At 38.6% G+C, this 24,376-nt stretch overlaps 1 protein-coding gene across 5 annotated transcripts in view; it reads left to right on the top strand.

Annotated features, from left to right (window-relative positions):
* Positions 1–812: 812 nt before the first annotated feature.
* LOC124157534 (solute carrier family 12 member 9) overlaps positions 813–24,376 on the top strand; it is a 40,897-nt gene continuing 17,333 nt past the window's right edge. The window contains exons 1-12 of one of the 5 annotated variants that reach the window (XM_046532347.1): positions 1,579–1,741; positions 1,856–1,876; positions 2,542–2,832; positions 2,959–3,093; positions 6,521–6,655; positions 8,302–8,507; positions 11,720–11,933; positions 13,846–14,115; positions 18,050–18,257; positions 18,615–18,813; positions 21,012–21,317; positions 23,176–23,324. In XM_046532347.1, the coding sequence (XP_046388303.1) occupies positions 2,547–2,832; positions 2,959–3,093; positions 6,521–6,655; positions 8,302–8,507; positions 11,720–11,933; positions 13,846–14,115; positions 18,050–18,257; positions 18,615–18,813; positions 21,012–21,317; positions 23,176–23,324 (2,108 nt within the window). In that variant the 5' untranslated portion in view covers positions 1,579–1,741; positions 1,856–1,876; positions 2,542–2,546. The other 4 variants (XM_046532346.1, XM_046532349.1, XM_046532344.1 and 1 more) reach the window with 4 other exon arrangements.

The raw sequence follows: 24,376 nt of genomic DNA, 5'->3' as shown, positions 1-24,376 counted from the left end.
CGACCAAACTCTGGGATGGTTTGTATGTTGCCATGGTATTATTTCTCATCTTTTTAATAAAATCTCCAAATAGATGACTATTCTAGCTGTCATATTTGAGGCTAATGTTGTCCATAAGCTGTAAAGCATCTCTGTACACTAAACCCCCCTTACAATGAACTTGCCATTTTCCTGCCCCAGTCAAGTTCACTGAATGGAGGTTTTACTGTACATAATTATAAGATGATGGCCAGAGCAGAATGAAGGTAAATCAAAGAGTGTCACAATACACTGCTCCTTTTTTTCAACTGAAAAAAAGGAGCCTGTATTGAAAACTTAGATAGATGAAAACTTTTCTAGGGAGGAATAGTGAAAGTTGTGTATTCCGAACATAACTGCTACTTAACATCAGGTGCACGCAACTGACAATATTGGCTAGGAAAAATTAGGTGCCAATAGATCCCCCAGAGTTCTGCTGATCATGACTTTGATAAGTGCAGGTTAAGGGAAACATTAAGGCCTCAAGCCATACCACAATACCTTTAAGGATAAAATATATTACAAAATGCATAATTACACTCTTAACTCCACTCTGAATGAAGGATTACGTAAGAATTTGGCTTCCCCCATCAGCCTCAGGATATGCTAAGACTAAAGGCCTGGTTACACGGTGCATTAACACGTACAAGTTAATGTACATTTTCGTGAATGATTTTGGTGGACCGTAATGGAACATATATGTTACATGTACAAATGCATGAAACAAATTAGAACACGTTCTATTTTCTGTTCATGCATTCGCACAAATTTGGTGGTTTTAAGGTGCATCTTTGTGTTCGTTCACACGCACATACATTTAGACATTAACCCGTACGTGTTAATGTATAGTGTAACCAGGCCTTTAAAGGAGAACCTTGGGTGTCCGGCTAATCTTGCCAATCGGCTAATAAATCCACTTCTCCCTCCTCATCCACTCATGCACTGACGTTGCACTCTCCCTAGGACTCAGCAACAATTAAAATATGTATAACTTATCTGGTGCTAATAGATCTTATGAATAACTATCATAAATGGCGGTATATGCACGTCTTTTAAAATTTAGTGGCATGACGTGAGCTTCTGAGAATATTTCTTGTCATAACAGTAATTACGAACTAACAGGTAATTGGTGTAATTAACAAATACATCAACATTTCCCGGTAGTTGGGCGGTCTAGGACGTGCTGAAAGGATGGAGGCGTGAATCATTGCACTTACGATGATTACTCACGATCAGCGGCAAAAAAAAATTCTACCTACTGTTGACTTCCATAATTTTCTGCTTCTAGGTTGCAGGGTTAGAGAGACTTCATACATAAGCTATCGGGTGAGTTTAGGTTGCTACCAAGTGAAGTTATTTCAGAGCTAATTGTAAGTACGTTTTTATGGCTCACCCTCAAGAGAAGTGGGTTAAAAAATACTCTTGGTTTTTGCTCATGCGAGAACAGAGAGGTGCACCTTCTCGTTTGGTGAGATGGAAGTCTGCATGAAATAAAGACGTGGGAATAATTATATGTAAGTAAATAGGTTCGGTAGCAAACAAATATAACCATTAATCGAGTCTGATATTGAGAGGTGATTGGATTCGAACTACGGGGTTTGAGACGATGATAAAAACTAAATCAACGAATAATGCGTGGTGATTTTGAATACTTACCGTACCTGACATTCAGGTGTAAATGCGTATATATGTCTAGAACCAGCACATTCCCGCAATCGTTCTGGTGAGGTTAAATATTCAAACATCCTCTAGTTGCGCATTAATAGCATGATTTTACCCAAAATTATTCTCATAGTTTTCTTGTTTATCAACAATGTCCTTTCATTTGTTTTTCCAGATGTTCGCGCTAGCTTAACAAGTGGGTGGAAACTAGCCATTAAAATTGTAGAGAAGGATTAATTTCTGTTATTACGCTCTCTCATCTGTGACAGATATCCTTGTGATTGACGTATGAGTCATACTCGCCATTGACTGGATACCTTTCGTCCTCTTTAGTGTTAAATATGTTGTGTGTTTGTTTCAATGTGTGAGAATTGACTCACTTGATTTATTTTGATGCCAATTATATGCTGACGATTTGACGGTATCCGGCTTGCTGCACGAAGCAATGGCTTTGGTCGAATATACTGGATGAGGGAGAATTCGATTCATTTTAGGATTCATTATAGTTGTTACTGCGTATTGTATCTCAAACAACTTGTTTTGTGTTGCACAAACTTTTCTCTTTAAGAGCTATAATATTTTCATCAAGTCGAAACATTGGATGTTGTTTCGTACAGAAAGGCATTGTTTTAGTTTGCCTTCATTTTAGGGGTACGAAATTCAAGGTATTTGTGATTACTACAACGAAATGTAGTGTTTCATTCATCATGATAATTATTATTTATGCATCTAATGTTATTATTTTCTTTAACGAGATTTCAGCAAGTTTTCTCCCATTCACATCTGAATCGTGTTGTTTCGAATTTGGTAACATCTTGGTGTCATAAGTCATTGTTAGGATCGTTTTCTTTATTCTTGCAGAACTAATGTATCAGGAGACTCCAGAAATGTTGGCTCCCGAATTAGGGTCTACTAATTCGGGGTCGGTGACATCTATTCCGGGTGTGACAGTTGGCAATAGTAGCGAGAAACTACCCTTAATAGCACAAAGAAGGCTGTTTGGACGACTGGGAAGTTGGAATTGCTGTTCGAATCCATTTGGAGGCAGAAGCGGCAATGCTGATTCGACGTCACGCACATTGGGGACTTTTGCTGGAGTTTTTAGCCCTGTGGCATTATCCATGTTTAGTGCGTTATTATTCCTACGTGTTGGTGAGTCAGATGAAATGTACTTTTCCCCAATGTACCTACTTGCTTGCATAGATCCTATACTGTTGATGCAAATGTTCGAGGTATAGATATGATAAATATTGTAAAAAATTATGTATTTGTTCACAGGATTTATTGTTGGTAATGCTGGGCTCTTAGTTACACTACTTCAGTTTGTGATAGCATATGGAATTCTGCTGTTCACTGTGGCATCTGTATGTGCTGTCTCTACAAATGGTGCTGTTGAAGGTGGTGGTGCATACTGTATCCTTATAACATGAATTCAAACCATGCTGTTATAACACATTTACCATTGGGTATTTTTTGATAAAGAATGTTCTGACAAATGACAAGGAGCCGAGCTCGTGGAACTTTTGTGTGGACGAATCTTTGTTTGAGAGACCTCCCAGTCATGGATAAATCCAAGCTAAGTCACGTCACTCTGATGGCTGGGGTGGATTAAGGTTCATCACTTTCTTTCTCGCAGATCCTCAGTGGTATGCAGTATCTATCTGTAATAATGTGTTTGAGATGTAGTAATAAGTTGACAAGTGGCTTTTAGATATACATCGCTTATTTTAAAAATTGTTTCTAAAGCTGGTGAAACAATGACTTGCTTTGACGAGCTTCATTAAATACTTACATCTTAAGAATGTTTCCAGAAATTAGTGGGGCGTCGCCCTCCCTGCCCTCCCCCTTAATTGCCGCTGCCCTATGGAAACCTAGGATTGAACCACTAGGAAATAAAATGAGTGAAAGGAATTGAACGTGATTTGCCATATACCACTATCCAGTATGCTGATTCATGGTTGGTTTAGGAGAAGCATTACAGTGTTGATATTTTTCTGCTGATTGTAATTCAAATCTCAATATTTGGCTACTTAGTTAGACAGTTTTAAGGAGCAGCTGTGTATTGTACTTTGTCATGCGAGATTTTGCTGGCAGTACAGGTCTCATTCATCGCCTGATGATGCGACCTGCAATGGCTGGAAAAGCAATACGCAGCTGCTCCCGAAAGCTGTCGACATCAATGAATCTCACTGCAAAAGCCTATGTTCCAAGTTATCCTTTTCTACTTCAACTTCGTTTATTCAACTGTTTTCCTCTTTGAGTACAGGCTGCAAAATTTTCCCTCATTCCTGGGGCCTCAAAATCAGGGTGTTGCTAATATTCTAGGTACAGCCTGTATTAACAATTTCCAAAAAAATATTATAATTACAGACATGGTCAAAGCAGCCATTTGAATGCATGCAGATGTGAGCTACAATCACCTTTGCCCCAGTAAAAGTAAGAAATAGTACCAAAAAATGTTTTATTTGCCACTGGTGAGCCAGTCGTAAAACAAATGCGTTTCAAAGCTGGAAAAAGAAGTTTAAATTCTGTACCTGAAGATGTTACATTGTGTAAATTGCTGGCAAATGTTGCATTTTATATTTTATGTGGAAAATTGCAGTTTTAATTTAAACAAGCGGAAAGGCCGTTTTACACGGGGAATGTCATTGTGCAGGTTAGCACTGAAACATTGATTGAAATTTCGAGGATGCTAGCTCGAAATTAGAGCAGGAGCCATTTTGCCATCTGGTATCCATGCATTTTCACATGCATTCTAGCAATTCACCACTTTACACAATACAATTTTGACTGCACCTTCGTACATATGTGAGATTGCATATTTTATTCTCTCATTCTGTCCTCACTCCTATTGATAACATCCTTAACAAAGGCAGTAGTTAAACAAAAAAATAAATCTCTGAGCTTTTCAAAACCTTCAGGTCGTGTTTTCTACATGACCCTTGGAATATTTTTGGCTGAGAACACCAGTTGGACATTGTGACATTTTTCACTGCATTAATCTGTTTTCATAAACCAATGATTATTTCTTTTTGGCTTGTAAGAGCAGATTTTAAAAAAATGGTTGGCTGATGAAACATGAAGAATCGTCTGGTTGAGATGGAAGATCGTTAAAATTTATATGCTCATAGCTTCCAATAGATTTTAAAATCCATAATACATTTTTCTTTATCCATGTATAATACGTTACTGCTCATGAAAATGTAACTTCACCCTTTGCGGTAGCCACTGTTTAAGACTCATTTATATCCAATAAATGTAAATTGTGATAATATAATATTATTGTATGGAACAGTGATTGAAGGGAAATAGCCAAAATTTTATGAGTAGAAAATATGAACAAAATATTCGGTATGTAACCAATTATTCCCAATGATAAAAATTATTTCTTTCAAAGTATATGATCAGTGCCTTCGCCACCATTGCCGTTGTAAATACATACCTACAATGAAAACCTGCTGCTACTCTTTGAAACTGATTTCAATTTGTTGCTTTGAAAGACTTGTCTAAAGAATTCCATTGTCATATTATCAACTCACTGCAGTGAATGCATGCACATAGTGATCCTAGACTGTGGTCACCTTTCAGGACTCTCAAAGTCTCATTTGTTTGCAGTGGTTACAGGGAATAAGCAAACCCAAAAATTTTATTGGAAAATCATGGTTTGAATAACTTCATCCCAACATGAGTTCAAATTCCCACCTCCTGTTGCCCCTTCCCTGTCCCAATTCTTTCTCCTCTCCAATCTATGCCTTTGAGTCAGGGTTGCCACGCAAAATATCAATTGCGTGTACATGGTTCTTCTCCATGACTCAAGATTCTCTGCAGTGACTTCACATCTTCCTGCCGAAATTCAGGTAGCTGAGGCTATTTTAGTATGGACATTTTATCAGCATTTCAATCAAAATTTGTCACTGAAAATGTGGTGTAAGACCCTGGAAAATCCTGATATTTGTTTGGAAAATCTAAAAAACTTGGGTAACAAATACATCAAGATTAGCCGGACACCCTAGGTTCTCCTTTAGTCTTAGCATATCCTGAGGGTGATGGAGGAAGCCAAATAGGGTGGTTTCCTATTTTTATTGCCTAAATCAAAAGATTATTACTCCTGGAGTATGTATTTCGCGCTTTTAGATTTTTAAATGACGATATCTATTTTTCGCGATTAAATGAAAAGTGAAAAATTTCAAGCGCGCAAAAACGCGACGCGTAAGTAGGAAAGTCCGTGCGACGCATTTCTGGTTCCCCCTCTCTCCTTGTGAAGTGACCTTGATCGAGGCTCTGAGCGCTGATAGGATGCAGGATGCTAGCGGATAGCCGAGTACTTTGCTGAATGGTAGCGCTTGGCTTAAAAAAGGTTTATTAATACCTTATCAAACGAAGAAAACTTTCCGACCTTAGCCAGTTTTAATAGGTGATTATTAAGACATGTTTCCCTGAGCTCTGTGCCTCATGCATGCATTGGTAACCTCAGACGATGTATAACTCCTATCCTCTCGTGTAGAAACTAGGTCCCTGTGACGTCATGCGGAGTGGAATCGCATGGGCGCCAATCTGGCCTTTTTCAAATGAGGATAAAATTTGACCCTTGCCATTCGTCTAAACCGGTATTTCTAAAACCAAATAATTTTTGTATTATGAATACACTAATGGTGGGTAACGAATCGCAATCAATGCCTATCGTTTTCTTTGATGAAGGAAACTACCCTATTCTTATGTAATCCTTAATTCGGAGTGGAGTTAAGAGTGTTATTATGCATTTTGTAATATATTTTATCCTTAAAGGTATTGTGGTATGGCTTGAGGCCTTAATGTTTCCCTTAACATGCACCTATCAAAGTCATGATCAGCAGAACTCTGGGACCAGAATTTGGGGGTTCTATTGGCACCTTATTTTTCCTAGCTAATATTGTCAGTAGTGCCCTATACATCACAGGCTGTGCTGAAGGACTGGTTGAAAATTTTGGACCATCAGGTAAATGATTGTAGTAAAAATCATTATTTATTCAAACAAGGGTTTTAATGTTATGTTATGTTCAGAATACACAACTTTCACTATTCCTCCCTAGAAAAGTTTTCATCTACCGCATTTTCAGTTGAAAAAAAGGAGCCTGTATTGTGACACTCTTTGATTTGTTTACCTTCATTCTGCTCTGGCCATCATCTTATAATTATGTACAGTAAAACTTCCATTCAGTGAAATTGCCTGGGGCAGGAAAATGGCAAGTTCATTGTTAGGGGGGTTTAGTGTACAGCGATGCTTTACAGCTTATGGACAACATTAGCCTCAAATATGACAGCTAGAATATACATCTATTTGGAAATTATATTAAATAGATGAGAAATAATACCGTGGCAACATACAAATCATCCCAAAATCTTCTCAAATCCAAAACCCTGAATTGCTACCCCCTTCCACCTGAAAAGAAATCAAAACTTGTTTTTCCTTGCACACCTTTGGTTGACATCCCATAAGACTCTTGAGTATTCGGGAGATCTTAAGCGTTGTTAACTTATATTGGTGATTTGTGCTTTTTATTTCTGATAACCCTTGGAATCCAGAGAAACAATTCTTTAAACCTAAAAGTTGATACCCACTCAAATATAAATCTGTCTGTGCAGCTTGAGTAATGATCTCATGCAAAAAATGTCCTCATAGATTCTGCCACTGATAAGAAATTTCCTTAAGCGTAGCTGATTGGATGAGCTTCCTTTGAAAGTGTCTAATATTTCCCCTCATTCCACTATAAAATTGACAGCCTTTAACATTGTATCTACTCTTTTATCAGACATTCCTTTGCATGAGGGGTCACTGACATCACTGGCATTTTTGGATTATGCACTGTTGGGCCCAAAATGATCACTTTTGTGTGGTAAAGCATAAATGACATACTTTGCCCCTGCCAGATTCAATGTCTATGATAAGCTGCACAGCATGTGACGGCGACCAGAGTTGAGAAATTCACGGGAACTGCATTTGCTCAATGAAATCTGATTATTGGGTGTGTAGCATCAAATGTTTTTTTTCAAATCTTCCATATTTTCTTCAAGAGACAGTATTTGCTTTCGCCTCCCTACTTCAATCAACTCTCCCTTACCTTCACTCCCCAACAATCCCCCCTCTCCTTCCATCAACAACTCCCTAACAACATTAAATATCAGTATTCATGCAACCTCAGCAGTATTTAAATATCAAATGTTACAGTTGAAATAAATTGTGTCGGTACTTATGCCAATAAGTTTACTACCATGTGCACTCCACCCAACATTAAAATTGATAGAAGGAGAAAACTTGTCAAGGTTATACTATATTTTGTAATCTGTCTGTATTCTCATTGACATATTGTCCTTCCCTTTTTAAATCCTAAATGGCCACCGCCCAATTACGTAAATGTTATCATTTGGTTGTACTTGGTGCCTCCGTATAAGGTGTATGGAATTAAGGCTCTCAGAAAATGAAAAATCACCTGCCTCGAATGCTAAACTCTCCTTGTCACTGAAGTTAATTACAATGTGTAACTTCTCCTCAGTCATTTCTATGGGTATTTTTTGTAGTTTGAAAACAGTGTAATACTAAAGTAAAATTTGTGTTGTGTGTTTCCTTTGTTCCCAAATCTTCAGGGTATTTGGTGAGTTCTGGTGCAGTATTCTTACCTGATGGACGATGGTGGCGCTTCCTTTATTGTTCTTCCTTAAATGCTGCTGCATTGGCTGTCTGCCTTGTTGGTGCTAGTATGTTTGCAAGAACCAGTGTTGCCACATTAGCTCTTGTCACAATGTGTCTGTTGTGTACATTGCTATCCTTCTTTATTCAGCATCCTCTTCAGGTAAGTTCCATGTTTTTTTTAAAGTATGAATTTCAGTGACAAACAGGGGTGTGAGAGCAAGTTGAAATTCAAGTTGAGCCAAGTTGAAGAAACGTAACCGACTTGACTCTGTCACTTTTTCAAAACTTGATTTGAGGTCTAGTCTAAGGTGGAAATTAATGGAAGAATTGTGCTTATATAGATAATGGCAAAGTAAATGTGTAGGGCCGGTAATGCTATTAACCCCTCAACGCCATCATGCGTACCCAGTATGCACCCTTTAAATTTCGTATGCCACCGTCATGCATACCCAGTACGCTTCCTGAACTTCTGTATTTAATATTTTTTCTCCATTAGATATTGTATTTTAAATTAATACTAATTAATCCACATTTTGAAGAAATGTTTTTTTCTTTCCAATAAAATGTTCATAGCGACTTTATGCCTTCAGGTTTTATTCTTAATTCTAATTTACTCAAATTCATCTACTTATTGTCCAGTTTCTCAAGGAATAGCGCATGCCTACAGTTGGGTTCAATAGACTAAATCAAAACATAGGTATTGCATTGCAATAAGAATCGAACAAAGCTAGACTGATTGCAGCGACAGAGCTTACCATTTACGAACCATGTTGCTCCGAATCACATTCCCGCGTAATTACTTCATATGTTCCATAAGGTAATCACGTATGATTGCGTAGTCAGAGTCCCAAGGTCATATGAGCCACGCAACAGTTCATATCGCCATCTGCTTCATGGTAATGACGTAAGAAGCTTTTGAGCAATCCAAGGTCGACTTTCGTCCTTCGACGGGAGTGCCTAGGAATTGGTGCGGCTTTAAATCGCGTTCATTTTCAGCGTTGGAAATTCTTGACTGGAGTAATACGAAATTATTTATAAGCAATTTCAAAAATAGTTAAAACATTAGTTAGCAGGGTGAATGTGGAGAAGGGAAAGTAGATGATAACTTGGTTAGCAAGTGGCATCAAATTAATGAGTCAATCATCGAATCCTTTGCACCACAAGGCCCATGAGATATGGATGAAACAGGTATCTTCTGGAAAGCTCTACCTGATAGAACAATGCATCACAAAGGAAAGAAATGTCATGGAGCAAAAAGAAGCAAGGAATGTCTGGCAGTGCTTCTCACCTCAAACCAAGATGGTAGCTACAAATTGAAACCTGTTGTCATTGGTAAGGCTCTTTAGCCAAGCTGCTTTAAAAATATCAGAAAAATTTCCACTGCCAGTAAAGTATTATCCAAATTAGCATGCAAGGATTTCTGTGGAACTTTTTAGGCAACAAGTTCTATATGTTGAGTGGAAATGTGGTGGAGAACATCAAAATGTACTGCTAATTATTGACCATGCCACTGTTCATAAAGGGGATGGCCTTGAGCTGAAGAATGTTAAATTATTAATTTTTGAACCCAACACCATGAGCAAGACAGCATTTGGACTTGGGGATCATGTAAAACTTTAAGATTATATTTTGCAGCTACCTTCTCCAGCATCATGTAGGTACACAACATAGATAAGATAAAATAAAATGGCAAATTACTTTCTTTTGAATATGTGCTTGTTTTAGTATCATTTCATGAGGATAATGGCAAAAGCATCTTTGAGGCAGCTCCTTGGATTCCTGCATGCTGTCAGAAGCATAGCTCGAGCATGGAGCAATGTTTCAGAGGAAAATATTAAAAACTGCTGATTATCAGGACAAGGGCAAGATCATAACTGGGGGGTGGGGGGGGGGGGGGTGCAAGCCAAATTGTTACATTTTAGCATGGAAAAGGTGAATGAAACCAACTTGTTAAGAAAATTCCCATAAATCAGAGCTTTACAAAAGTGTTTTAACCCTTTCGTGCCGGGCCCCTTCACGTAAAGTTGGTTTTGGCTGTACAAAGGCTTTGAGCATTTCTTTTTCGCCCTGTACGGAGTTGTTTCTCAGCTAGGAATTGTCCAGGTAGTCGCTTCTTCCACTTAATGACCTTGCTAAGCGGGGTGCCGGACAGGACACTCTGCTAGGATAATAGGAGTCCTTTCTTCCATGGCTTCGGATTTACACCACAGGCATCACCAGCAATAATGAAGGGAAGTAATGCTTTCGTGCTTTAAATTAATATAACCAACCTTCCGTACACTTGAAGTTCTCGATTCTCAATCTATCACTGAAATACTCCGTGATAGTCCCTGTCTCAGTATATAGGTCCCACTGACGGAAGTTGGTGAAACCACCCAGACAAAGCTATGCTAATTGTAAGTTTCTAACTCTTCATGTTCTGCATTCCGTGGGCACTTTTGCTGTGATGGTCTGCCCTCCTGCACCATGGCAGACCTAATATTCTCTTTGTTTTTTTTTTTAATTGTGAAGAGGTTATAGGTATATAAATTAATCACACCACTCTCATACTGTTCTATTATTTTTATTTTCTCACTTTGACATGTTTTGTATTTTTGGCCACCTTGTTTACCTTCAAATGCTCTCCGTTCACACAACTCACGGACGTGCGGGGATGCCATCGACTGCCTTCTGCAGCCCGAGGAACAAAGAAGATCAAGAATTCGCAAATGTTAATGCCACAATATTATCACCAAAATGAACTACTTATTGAACGACAGTTTACCACATGAATTCGAGACTAAGCACTCCATGTTAACTTCATTTCTAACAGATGGCCAGCTATTATGAGATTAGGGACTCTCGGAGAAGGTTTTACGGCAATGGAAACTCTCGCTATGGCCAGTGTCAACACCAAAAGGGCCTCGTAAAAACAATTTTTTTTTGCATGCTAATCATAGGGTCAATTGATGGTGCTTTGGCTATCTCTCGTAATGGTGGAGGTCTCGCAGTAGCCTGTACTCGCTTTAAAGCGGTTCCACTGTACTTACTAAGTGCCTAGCTATACCTTATGAGTAAAAGCATATCTGCCATCATAGTTGTTTGCCATCTGTGGTGATGACAAGCACTGTCCAATCTGACCATTTGATATAGTGTGGTAGCCATGTCACCTGAGGTGGGAAACTTTTGGCTGGCTAACATCCTCCCCTTCATGAAATACTGCCTAAGGGGGATTACCCTCCTCATCCCCCATTTAATGCATTCTTGTGCTATGTTTGATGAATTTCGCCTAAGGTAGGAAGCCTTGTTCCTTTCCTGTTTGTATTAATGTCAAACTGTAGTAGCCAAGTAGAAATAATCACCTAGGTTACTTCTTCTTTCCTTTATTTCTAGGTTGTGATTCCTGATGCCAACCAGTTGGTCCAAAATGCAACATACCATGTCTTTGGAAATTATACCGGTCTAAGCAGTAAAACCTTGAAAGACAATTTGTTCCCAGAGTATGGTAGAGATTACACAACAGAAGGGCAACAAGTAAATTTTGCAGCAGTATTTGGAGTATTGTTCAGTGGAGTTACTGGCATAATGGCAGGAGCTAATATGTCAGGTAAATGAAATTTTAGTTTAGACACATTGTTTAAATATCTCAGTTTATATCTGTGTTGCTCGTGTCTTTTTCAAGGATCGCTCACATCTTGATATTATTATGCAAACATTACCCTCCTTTGACTGAGACCTTATCTGGGCTTGTGTTATGAGCACTAACTCAGATGAGGTCTCCTGTGTGACAGGATAAGCATGGACTTTTTTCTATCAAGTTGTAGATAATTCTTGAAGATAAGACTAGCTTTAATCTAAAGCTTCTAAATGATCAAAAACTATTATCAATCATCAGAAAGAAAAATTTCATATTTACAGACAAGGAAGAGCGTTAGAACCAGTTAAGAAGTAAACATAATATTGAAAAAAGAGAAAAAATTTACATTGAATTCAAAATTTTATCCTTAAGGAAGAAAACTTAGAATATACTGCAGACTCCCGATTATCTGGCTGCGGTTTATCTGTGTTGCGGCTTATCCGTGCACAAGCTGTACACTTCTTCGATGTTTTCCGAGTTGGACACATTTACTCCATGTCAAGGTCAAACTGCAGGGAAATGGAATAGTAGGAGTGAAGGCAGTGGGGGAAGTGGAAGTAGAGATAGCATGAGTCATTGCCAGGCACTTGCCTGCACAGACAAGTTGCCAAAAGTCCTGGTTTCCTATAACCGCTGCTGCGCGATGGGGTGATCGCATGCCCATTACCTTCACGGAGGCTCAGTTTTCATGTTATCTAAACATCACGGTGTGCGATTGTGTTCTGTGATCACAGAACAATGTCCCACAACAGTTGCATACCGGGCAACTTGCATGAGACCCAACTATGCAGCGTGGTGTCTGACAGTGTGATTTCCTATGTTGTGCAGCGCTTTTGAAGCATTAGTGCAAACCAATTTTCTGAATACGTGATCTCACAGACACGGGTGCGTGGTTTTCGGAAGCCAGGTATTACATGGAGCAGTAGGAATACGAGTGCAATCACGTTATTGCTGCTAAAAAGATCATGGTCGGGAAAAGTCTTTAAATGATTCTGGAAAGAAACCTAAAATAACAGACAATGTGCTGCGCCCGCTCCCAGCGGGCTTCCCCCGCTCTTTTCAATGCAGGTCCACAGAGGGATAGGCGCGTTTCTAATTTTAAAATGTAGAAAAAAAAGGCAGGGTCTTATGTACAAATTTAATTGGAATGTTCATGTACAAATTGAGGTCAGAGGACCTCTTTAAACACAACATTGGAAGTAATTACACTATCCTCTTTTAAACGCACATGATGACTCATACTTACGTATCAACAGGAGACTTGAATGTGGAATCAGCCGCATTTTGATAAAAGTTATTTAAAGAAAGCGAGATATTGTTGCATATGAACTAATGTATCAGTTGTGCACCGTTAACGTCAGGAATATTTACAGGTTTTTATTTTTATTTTTATTATTTAAAAACCTATTTTAGGAAACAATAGCAATATGTAGGAAGTAAGATATGCCGTCGCATGTTCTCTGATAAATTGTGTGCAATTTGGTACCTCATTTGTAGAGTTTGGTAGCGTATAAGTTGAGAAAAAGGTATCTATACAATAGAAATAATATAGAAGATTGTTTGATTTATATGAATTATGAAAATTAGACGAAATTAAAGTGAAAGTTTTAATTATTCATGTTTTCTGATTATTTGTGCCGCCTCTCCTCATCATCAGGATGATCAGGAGTATGCCGCACTGTGGTTCCAAAACTAATTTTCATACTCATTGTCAAAATCAAAATCATTGCCTAAGGGATATGCCTGTGACTTCAAATAATCCACAAAAGATGTGAGGGATCCCTAAATTCATGAGAATACAAATCTATTGTCTAGTGCAACACACATGAGTTTTTATAAAATATTTAATAAAGATTTTGTGCCATCATTTTGCTTCATGCAGGTGATCTGAAGGATCCTTCGAAGAGCATTCCACGTGGAACACTGTCTGCTGTTGCATTTACTTTTGTGACCTATGCTGTTGTTTCTCTGCTGACTGCGGCCACTTGTCAAAGATTTTTGTTGGGCAACAATTTTGCATTCATGACTGGAATCAGTTTTTTCCCCCCATCAGTTGCCATTGGCCTTTTGACAGCAACCTTTTCTGCCTCCTTGAGTAATTTGATTGGAGCCAGCAGGGTACTGGAAGCTCTTGCCAAGGATAATGTTTTTGGTATGTACCACCCTCTGAGCACATCTGTATCTTAACAACTGCATGGTTGTTATCAGTTTTGTGTTTAGGGTCATTAAGTGAACTTTATGATGGTGTTCCACGCATAAGCAACGGTTTTTATATGCTAACTAACAGCATTTTTAAAGCTGGATAGACACTACCCGACTTCATAATCATTGTGTTACGTTTGAGTTCTCCTCGTGCACTGTGCCCTAGAGCGTCAATTATAGTTTCTTTCTTCAGTACGAGATACTTCAGTATCCACGCAGTATCAAATAAAAAGCTTCATTCCTGTGGAATCATGGTGACCCACTTATCACCAGTCGTAAATTACAATCAGTATGTCCTCTTCTTACGAATTCGATTTACAAACTTTTAGAAATACGAACATTTGAAAAATTCGAGGATGCCTGAAATTTCAAATTTGGAGCCATTGGAGTTGGCCGATGCGATGCAGTTTGATGTAAAGGAACTTGCACTTTGGGCACAGTCTGAACAAAGTGTCAATTAAATCCGATGTGAAGTCAGTAGCTCTTCAGCGTTTTGCACTTTGTTCCTTCCCGAGGACCGCATTTTATTCAGCTCCTTGATCGCAGCTTGATCAGTTAGTCACAATCGTGAGTTAACATAATTTTTTAATGAGTGTTGAATTCTGCAGGATAACCACTCTTTTTGATGCCTTGCATCGGTTTATCAACTTATGAACAAGCGCTCGGAATGCATCTTGTTCGTATGTAGAAGACTTAGTGTACTTGTACGTAATGTAATCGCATATATCATACTCTGAAGCTATTCCGTAGTGCGAGTATAAGTACGGGAGATTGAAGAGACAAGGGATTTTGGCAAGGTATGTTTTGTTGCGATGATACCTAAGAGAAACGCTCTTACGAAGTTCATTATTACGAACGTCTGGTTATTTGGTCCCGGGAACTTTGTAATAAGGAAAGTTTACTATATGAACAATATCTTCGATCCCAACAAAATCAACATTTAGAAGTATAGGGAAGCTTCTTTTTTATGAAATTTCAGAATTACGAACAAGGTCTTACCTAAATCCGTTTTCATACGCATTGTAGAATATTGTAGAATATTTGCTATGATTGGAGGGGAGAGTGCACTTAGGGAATGAGTCTTGAGGAAAAACCCAAGCCTCGTCCTTACTCCACCAAAACTAACTATTGATCCCAGCCACGATGCCATGTCTGCTTATAATTGTATTATGAATCCCTCAGAATAGCAGTTAAGAATGCATGCTTATTATTTAATCCTTATATTCTGTCCTGTTTTATTCAACCCTATGACAGTGTTCTTGCATTCCAGTCAACTTTTTGGGAACTCTGCTGTTGGTTTAAAAGCATGAGGGATGCAGTTGGAGTAAGATTGTGATTTATTATCCCAGAACCGTGTCCATAGTAGCTGCCTCCCAGGCAATTTGTGACTGCATGTTGTAGTGTCTAACATTGTAGTTTATGATGGCAGTGTCAGGTGTTCAACGCATCCTAGCAAACCACTTAACTTCACCAGATCCATAATCACACCATTCTGCATCAGTCAGCCACGGATATGAGCAAAGGATAGAAACTAGGGTTTAAGATCATCAAACTCCCAACATTTACTCGGTACTAGAAGGCAAAATGTGTACGTATTTAGTCATGATACTACTCTTTTGATTTTACAGAGCTCAATTTTTGATCATCACTTACTAATTTGCGACTTAGGTACCAACTTATGGCTAGTGCTCCACCACAGGCCGCAAAAATATGATGTCACCAATGAGCACTATGCCCAATTGATCAGTTCTTTTAACAACAAAACGTTTTTGCTCATCATAATAGTGAAAGACAGTGTATAAACCTCTTCGAACATTGATGGAACGTGTTCATCTGCAACGATGATATGTTTACAAGTTTGTAATTAAAATTTATAATTTCATTAGAAGAATACATTGAGTGGTAATGAATTTTGTTGACTTCATTTAAAATGGCATTACATATTATAGTGGTCATTCACTCCACTCCCTTATCAGGTTCGGGCCTTTTTGTCTTCCCCACAGAATTTAACTGGGGATGACGAGTCGGGGTTCCACTAAATAAAGGTGGTGCTTTTCGGCCGTGACAGACGATGAAACCATACGGTTGAAGAGTGATTGATGCCCCTCCACAACCAGACTTTTGTCGCGTAAATGAAATAAGGGCACAGTTTTGGTTCCTCGGTTTCTGCTTGCACCGGGTTATTACTCTGAGAGGCGATCGAATGAAGGATGTTTCGACGATTTTGGCAAGATAAAGGAAATACGTAGTCTATAGTATCCGGAGCAATCTCTTTAGTCTCTCTTCCTCCATTTCCAACTCTTGTTTTTACCCTCTGCTCTCAAAGTATTTTCGCAACATACTCTAGCTTTCATTGCATTTGCAACTTCCTCATTGATTCCAACATCACAATCAAGCCATTTCCCAAATCCATTATTGAAAAAAGATGCTATTTTGCAACATGTTCCAATGTTGGGTAATATTTTGGTACCCAACTTGTTATCTAGCAAATGATATTTTTCCTTAAGTGCCCATCCTAATTTAGTCACGAATCACGATTGATTCGATTCTTCAGTCGTTAATTGAGCTTGCTTGCCTTTCAACACCGGCATCAGCACACTGAACTCTAATACATCATCTATATATGACACAACATACCAAAATCCTCTATTCAGAATCAAAATGTCAATCTTTCCCATGAAAGATTTGAATTAATGGGCCGATTGCAAGATTGATTTTAGAATAATGAAATCATTTTTATTGGCCAAAACAAGTCAACACAACCACAACCCATCAGTTCTCTGGAAAATGGTCGCAAATTTGTACCATCAAACTGCTGTCAGCTAAATCTGCAATTTTGTCCATAAATAGAGGAATTTTAGAAACATGCAAGGAAATACTGATGCAATAGATATGAAAAGAGGGGATTTCATTGGTACAAATCCGATTTTTGTAGTAGGTGATCGTTATAGACCACGTTTTTTAAGGGAATGATCAACCTCTTCTCATTGAAGACCTGCAATTTAGCTTCCATGGGTACATGAAGTAGATATATTGTAGTGGTAAATCAACAATTAAAAAATACTTGTGAGTAGGTACAACATGGAGAAATCCTAATTCGAGCTCATTTTCATAATCTGTATTCTTAGATTCTAACAGTTTTTGGAGGCCATGAAGCCATTTTCGGCACAGGTTTCCAGAAAATTCTGTCCCTGTGGTGGGCATTACATGCGCTATGAGTGTGGGCATTCATGAGAGAACGAAATATTTGCATAATGTCATGAAACGGGTGTTATTTAGGGCCAGGACATAGGAAAAAAACAGCAAAAAATGGACGAAATCGCATATCCTAATTTTTTTCGCAATGTTTCACCATCTAAAATTTTTTTCTGATTCACTATCCGAAAGGTATTTAATAGCGCCACCGGCAAACATTTTTTCTTTGTGGCCCTCTCAAAAATTTTTAATAAAAACATGCATTAGAAATTTTCAAATAGACGCCATTTCTTATTGTCTCGCTGAAAATTCTTGAAAACAAATGGACATCTGCTCTATTAAAAAAGCTTTCAAATGCCGAAAACCGCATTTAAAAATATGCTTTCTAGTCCGAGATATCTAAAAAAACAGTGAAAATCGTATTTTCGAGCTAGCCAGCACAGGTGGGCCTCTAGCAGGCTGAAGTGTGGGGAGGTTAGTCCTATTTGATCCCAAATCGTATGCCCTTAGTATGGTAAAAATCCAGGAGGGGGAACTTTTCACCCTCTTATTCAGCTATGCCCTTTTAGTTTAGACATGTATTTTTTTTAAGACTGGCTTTGGCCTAGATACCTCTTAATTGATTTGTGTGTATTTTTTAACTATATTTTATAGTTTATCATATCAATTTTCCTATGCATTCATCAAAGGTGGTGCTCTTGGTTGGGTTGTCCGTGGTACCAGAAGAGGAAATCCTGTTGTTGCTGTGGTTCTTTCGTGGCTTCTAGTCCAGCTCATTTTATTGATAGGATCATTGAATCTCATTGCTCAAATCAACTCAGTCCTGTTTCTTCTGTCTTATCTTGCCACCAATTTAGCTTGTCTTGGACTTGAGTTGGCATCAGCACCCAATTTCAGGTCAGTATCATTGTTCATACTTACTATTTTACCTATTCTGTTTTACTTTTCCGTTCATGTCATTCATGGAGATAGAATAATTGGAATAACAGTCTTGATTGTGCTCACCTTTCCTATGATCCTATTCCTTGTGTCCTTCTATGTGGAGCTCTGTTATTGTTTTGCTCAGAAGCAGTGAACCCAAAAGTATGGGGACGCCCTACCAATCTGCCTCTCCACCCACCCCAATAAGATATAGTCTTACCAAATTCCATTTAGCCAAAATGTGTTATACATATTGTAAATATATTTCACTACAAGTAAGTGATTTTATTGTAGCCTTCCAGAAAGTGACTCATCCCTGTACTTTTTTTTCAGGCCATCATTTAAATATTTCTCTTGGCACACTGCATTTATTGGACTTGTTGGGACTTTAATTATGATGTTTGTCATCAATTCCATCTATGCATTTTCATCTATCATTCTTTGCCTGCTGTTGGTGATAATGCTGCATTTATTTTCACCGTCCCGTGCTGCCAATTGGGGTTCCATTAGCCAGGCCCTGATATTTCATCAGGTTTGTACTTGTTTGAACTGTTAGCTATAATTATTTCAAAACCTAAGCATAGCCTCAATGAAAAGTAAAGAGAGGATGGTGGCATATTTCCTGAAAGATGGATGTACTTGCTTCATTTACATCTGAATCTGTTCGACGAAGCCCAACATTGATTATTATTAAGTGGGTAAGTGGATTTCCTGCAGCCAGTTTTCTGGGGTACCCTGATATTAATCCTGGCCTGTTTATAAGTATGAGATATTGAATGGATCCATCTCAAATCTGGATGTAAGGTTTGAGACTACCAAGAGAAAGTTAACATTTTTTGGAGATAGGTGTCTTATGCTTAACATCTGTGATGTGTCTCCTTTTTTTGTGTTAAATACAGTAAACTCCCGACTATCCATGCAAGGACTAACTGTGTTTGGAATTATCCATACATGAGTTTCAACCTCCTTTGATGTCCGCAGTCTTGATAAAAAATAATATCTGATGCAAAAACAGCAGCATTTTCATATTTTAATTCAAGAATACTCAAGGCTTATTATTTCCATTAGAATTTCCTTCATAAATGTATTAATTGCCTTTAATTGCTCTCTTACAATCTTTAAACATACTTTTCATATCATAAGTGTAATTATTGCAGTGGCCTCGAATGAGGATGAATATGCAGTCCCATGGAACCAGAGATTTTGTCACACTCAGGCACGTTTACGCTGCAGTCAGTCTAGGTCAAATGAGAAAGGAATGGAGTAGTAGAAGTGAAGGCAGTGATGGTAGTGGAAGCAGAGACAAAGGGAGTTGAGATTGTATGAATCTCTCGCGACCAGCCGGGCACTCACGTGTGTGGACGGTTTAAGTGGTCAGCACACTGCCGCAAGTGTGGAATTTCCCCCTGAATGCAACTGCTGAATAACAGCTCAATGTGAGCACTCAGTAATTTCTCAGAGCATTCTTTTCGGCCACAACTTGCCTGACCACTCGTAGCTGATTGGAGCGAGCTTAAATTGTAACTTCAGGTGGCCTATGGTGTATTGTTAGATGATTTGAGATTCCCTGCTTGGTGCTTACTCCACCTTTCCATTTTTGGAGGATGAGAATATGCTACATATTGGTCCACTCCTGTGTTAAGTATAAGCGCTCGAGTGCTCACGCCCCTTAAAGTGATATGAGGTGAAACAATTTCTTGTGCTCATTGACATCATCGTAATTTGTGGTCCATTTGAGAATGATCTTAGTGAGTCCTTGAAACAATATAAAATATCAGACTTTGTGGATAGATAATAATACAGTGCAACCTCGATATAACGACACCCCACGGTGCACTAATAAACACTCGCTATATCGAATTGTCGCTTTACCGGAGGTGGAGCAAATAATAGCCAATATACCTGTTGCGAACAAATATACAGGAACAGGAGTGGTGAGGCGACAGATAAACATCTATCCGATAAACGTAAGCATAAATCCAGACGAAAGGCGATGTTTTTTTGCATCACTAAATTTCCTTACTCAAATAATGACTAACTATTCAAGCAATTTATAAGCGCCGCACTGAGTAAAAATCATGCAAAGCATTGTTTCGTCAATCATTATATTTATCGAACGACAGTTTACCACATAAATTTGAGACTGAGCACTCCATTAAATTCATTTCTAACAGATCGCTAGCAGTTACAGAGGTTAAGGAGTCTTGATGAAAGTCTTCCGGCGGTGAAACCCTCGCTATGGTGAGAGCCAACACCGAAAGGGTCTCGTAAAAACGAATTTTTTAAGACGCTTATTATAGGGTCAATTGACGGTGCATCGGCTATCTCTCGTAATAGCGGGGGTGTCGCTATAACGCGTACTCGCTTTAACGAGGTTCCACTGTTTATTGTTTTATTTAGGTAAATTATGTATATTTTAAGGATGCAGTGAAAGTTTCCATTATCTGTGTTTTCCGACTATGCATGCCACCTATCGCCCATTATTGGTCCGGATGATCGAGAATTTACTGCTCTTTGCTAAGCACATGTATAAGTATCAACATTATTGATTATTATGTTGTAAATAGGAACCTTGAAGTGTTACAAATATTGCATGGCTTAAGTGTAAAGACTTTAATTCAATGAATTAATCTCATTAGTAAGCATTGAATTCTTATCTGAAAAATGTTTGGTTGTATCTTTGTGAATGAAGCTTTGTCTAAAATTGACTTTTAATTTCTCATTGAACAGGTCCGGAAATATTTGTTGATGCTTGACTCACGTAAAGATCACGTCAAATTTTGGAGGCCACAAATGCTGTTAATGGTTGCAAACCCACGTTCTTGTTGCCCTCTAATTTCTTTTGTCAATGATTTAAAAAAGGGTGGGTTGTATGTCCTTGGCCATGTTTTGGTGTCACCTCCTTCTGCACCTGGAGAAGACGGAGCCAGCAGTAAAATACCTCCTCTCCTTCCTCCATACTCTGCTGAGTATCCATCGGGTGATCCAACATTGAGAGAACATCCACACTGGTTGGCACTCATTGACCATTTAAAGGTAGTGTGGTGTTTTTTGTATCTCTACAGATTGTTAGTACTATTTAGGGTTGTTTCAGTCATTAATAATAAAAAAATTGTTCATTTTATTTTGCATTAAATATTAGTACTCATTAGCAGTAACACCCAGATAAGTATGTTTTGCAATCCAATGAATATGCTCTCAATTATAATAATACAATACAATAGACGCTCGTTAATACGAACAGCATTATTACGAAGTTCTCGTTATTGCGAAGCAAATCGTTGGTCCCGACGAAAAGTCCTATCCAAGCTATGGTAAAAGAAACGTTATTACGAAATTTTCGTTTTTAGGAACCTCAGTCCAGGCGGTTATAAAATGAACTTTATAACTAAGTTTCACACATAAGCAATGGCATTTAGGTGGATATTCACGACGCTAAGTTTTAGTAATCGCGCCGTGTTTAAGCTCTTCTCGTGTACTGTGCCCAAGAGTGCCAATTATGGTTCTTTACTCAGTGTACACGCAACATCATATAATAAGCATCATTCCTGTAGAGTCATGGTGGCCCACTCATAACTGCTCGTAAATTAGACGTGCAATTAGTCCTCTTCCTACGCACAATCGATGTATGAATTTTCAGAGATACGAGCCTTTAAAATTTTCAAATTTCGAATTTGGCGCCTTTCGATTTGGCCGATGCTACGCAGTGTGGCGTAGAGGAACTCTCACTGTGGGCACAATCTGAACAAATTATCATTAGATCTGGTGTGAATTTAGGAACTGTTCAGAGATACGAGCCTTTAAAATTTTCAAATTTCGAATTTGGCGCCTTTCGATTTGGCCGATGCTACGCAGTGTGGCGTAGAGGAACTCTCACTGTGGGCACAATCTGAACAAATTATCATTAAATCTGGTGTGAATTTAGGAACTGTTCAGCGTTTCGCCCGTTCTTCCTTAAAGCGGAGAGAGATTTTTTCGGCTCCAGTTGCGTTGCACGCCCAGCTACCATCTGTAAAAAAAAGCAAGATACCCGAGTTTAAGGAGCTCTAGCATCTAAACGATTTTTTTTGCTTCCGCTGCATTGCACGCCCAGCTAGATCAGTTCGTAATAACGTGAGTTAGAGCTCAATTGTGATGCAGTGTTGCATTTTGTTGGATAACCGTACTTCTCAATGCCTTTCATACAGCCCGGCCAGCGATAGTTGCCCGATGGCGGCACAGTAGGAGGGGCGGATAGCCCTACGCCAGCACGGTTTACAGCCAATCGCTCTCCACCAAACGCACCCTCGCCTCATCTCATAACGTTGTCAACTGCATAAGGCGAACCGAAATTAGCCTAATCCACCAAAACAAACCCTTTCTTCGAATCGCCAAAGCAAGTGCTTCTTCCTCTGGGTCCTTCACACTCGTCGTCCCTTCCGGCTCCTTTCTTCGCATAACCCTTTGTAGGCGTTTCCCTTTCTTACCTGGAAACCTTGCCCTAAACCCTGACCTAGACCATTCTGCGTGTCATCGGACAACTCTCGGCGGCGGTACTGTAGGTTTATCAACTTAGGAATATGGTCTTGCAACGCATCCATTTCGTATATCGGACTTAGTGTATTTGTGAAGATATCAACCCTTGATTGCGTCGTGCTGCATTCTTCTATTGAGAAACTGAACTGAATTTTCGTGTTTTTTATATATTTCCGCATAATTTAATCATGTTTATGAGGTACCTTTTTTATCCAACGATCCCTGAAAGAAACGTTCATACGAACTTCATTTTTACGAACCTCCGGTTTTTCAGACCCGCAAACGTCGTAATAACGAGAGTGTACTGTATTTATTATTGATATAATTAATTAAATTCGTTGTCAATAAGGTTACAAATCCATGTTTGTTATTTTTTCAGGTTAAAGCTTTTGTGGAACTGACTGTGGCTCGTAGTGTTCGTGAAGGATTGCATCACCTCATACGTATTTCAGGGTTAGGTGCAATGAAACCTAATACTATTGTTTTTGGTTTCCTCGATGATGAGCCACCCAAGGATTTCTTCTGCAGGTGAGATAACTCCTATTGCAATTATAAGTTTTGTATCATCAGATAATCAGGTATCCAAAATTTTCTAGAGATGTGCGGAATATTATCAGCGAATACTCGAATACCTTGAATACTAGAAAGTAGAGATGGGTCGAATAGCAGATTTCTCGAATTCGAATATTAAATCATTGCTCGAATATTCGAATACCTCGAATTTCGTAAACCTCGAATACTAAATGATGAATGCTGGAATGTTTGACTCGGTTGCCTATGCAGCAGGCAACACAAGATTTTGGGGAGTAATTTTGATTTCCTTTAAATGATTCGAACAGGAATTTAGCTGATTAATGAATATTTTAATTTTATGGAAACAATTGGGCATGTAATTAATTCAACTAACATCGCTTTACTCCCACTCCTGCTGCCAAGTGCTAGCTGACAATGTGAGGCATTTTGCAAAATACAAGCTCTTTTCCACCGGATTTTCTTCAATTATTGTCAGTCCATCTTTGGGAGTTCTCACGAGATAAGAAGATGAATTGGAATTGCTATCAGGGAGAAACCAAATATTCTGAGAAAATATCCCTTTGTCTGGGACTGTAACAATAAAGATTTATAGCACCACTCATAAATTGTAACTTGATTGATGTTTTCGGAACAAAATAACGCATCAACTTCCGAGAAGCTCTGCTGCTCATATCGAGTTTCGCCAGAATGCTAAGTCTCCGTCGTATTTTGACATTTATTTCTTTGCATAAAATGCTTAAATAAACTCAGAAATACGTCGTGTTTGGTCTTATTCTTTTTGAAATTACACGCACATTACTAATATTTCAATTCAATAAAGGTGTAACATCAATTGACGAAAGTGATTCTTAGACACCTTTTGTGCTAATAGATGACTCATGCAGCGGTTGACCTCCACAGAAATGGGGAACTTCGAAGCTGGTAGGGAAAAAAAGGTCAGTGGGGGAGAAAAGGGAGGGCCCGAAACACGTTTCTATTGTTCTCGTGTAACTTGGTATTTTTTCGAAGCTAAGGTCTTCGTAATATGATCCCTGCACGAGCTGTGA

The sequence above is a fragment of the Ischnura elegans genome, chromosome 4 (genome assembly GCF_921293095.1).
Source record: "Ischnura elegans chromosome 4, ioIscEleg1.1, whole genome shotgun sequence".
NCBI classification, from domain to species: Eukaryota; Metazoa; Arthropoda; class Insecta; order Odonata; family Coenagrionidae; genus Ischnura; species Ischnura elegans.
Note: the sequence above shows the minus strand (reverse complement) of the source record. Positions and strands in the feature narration are given on the sequence as shown.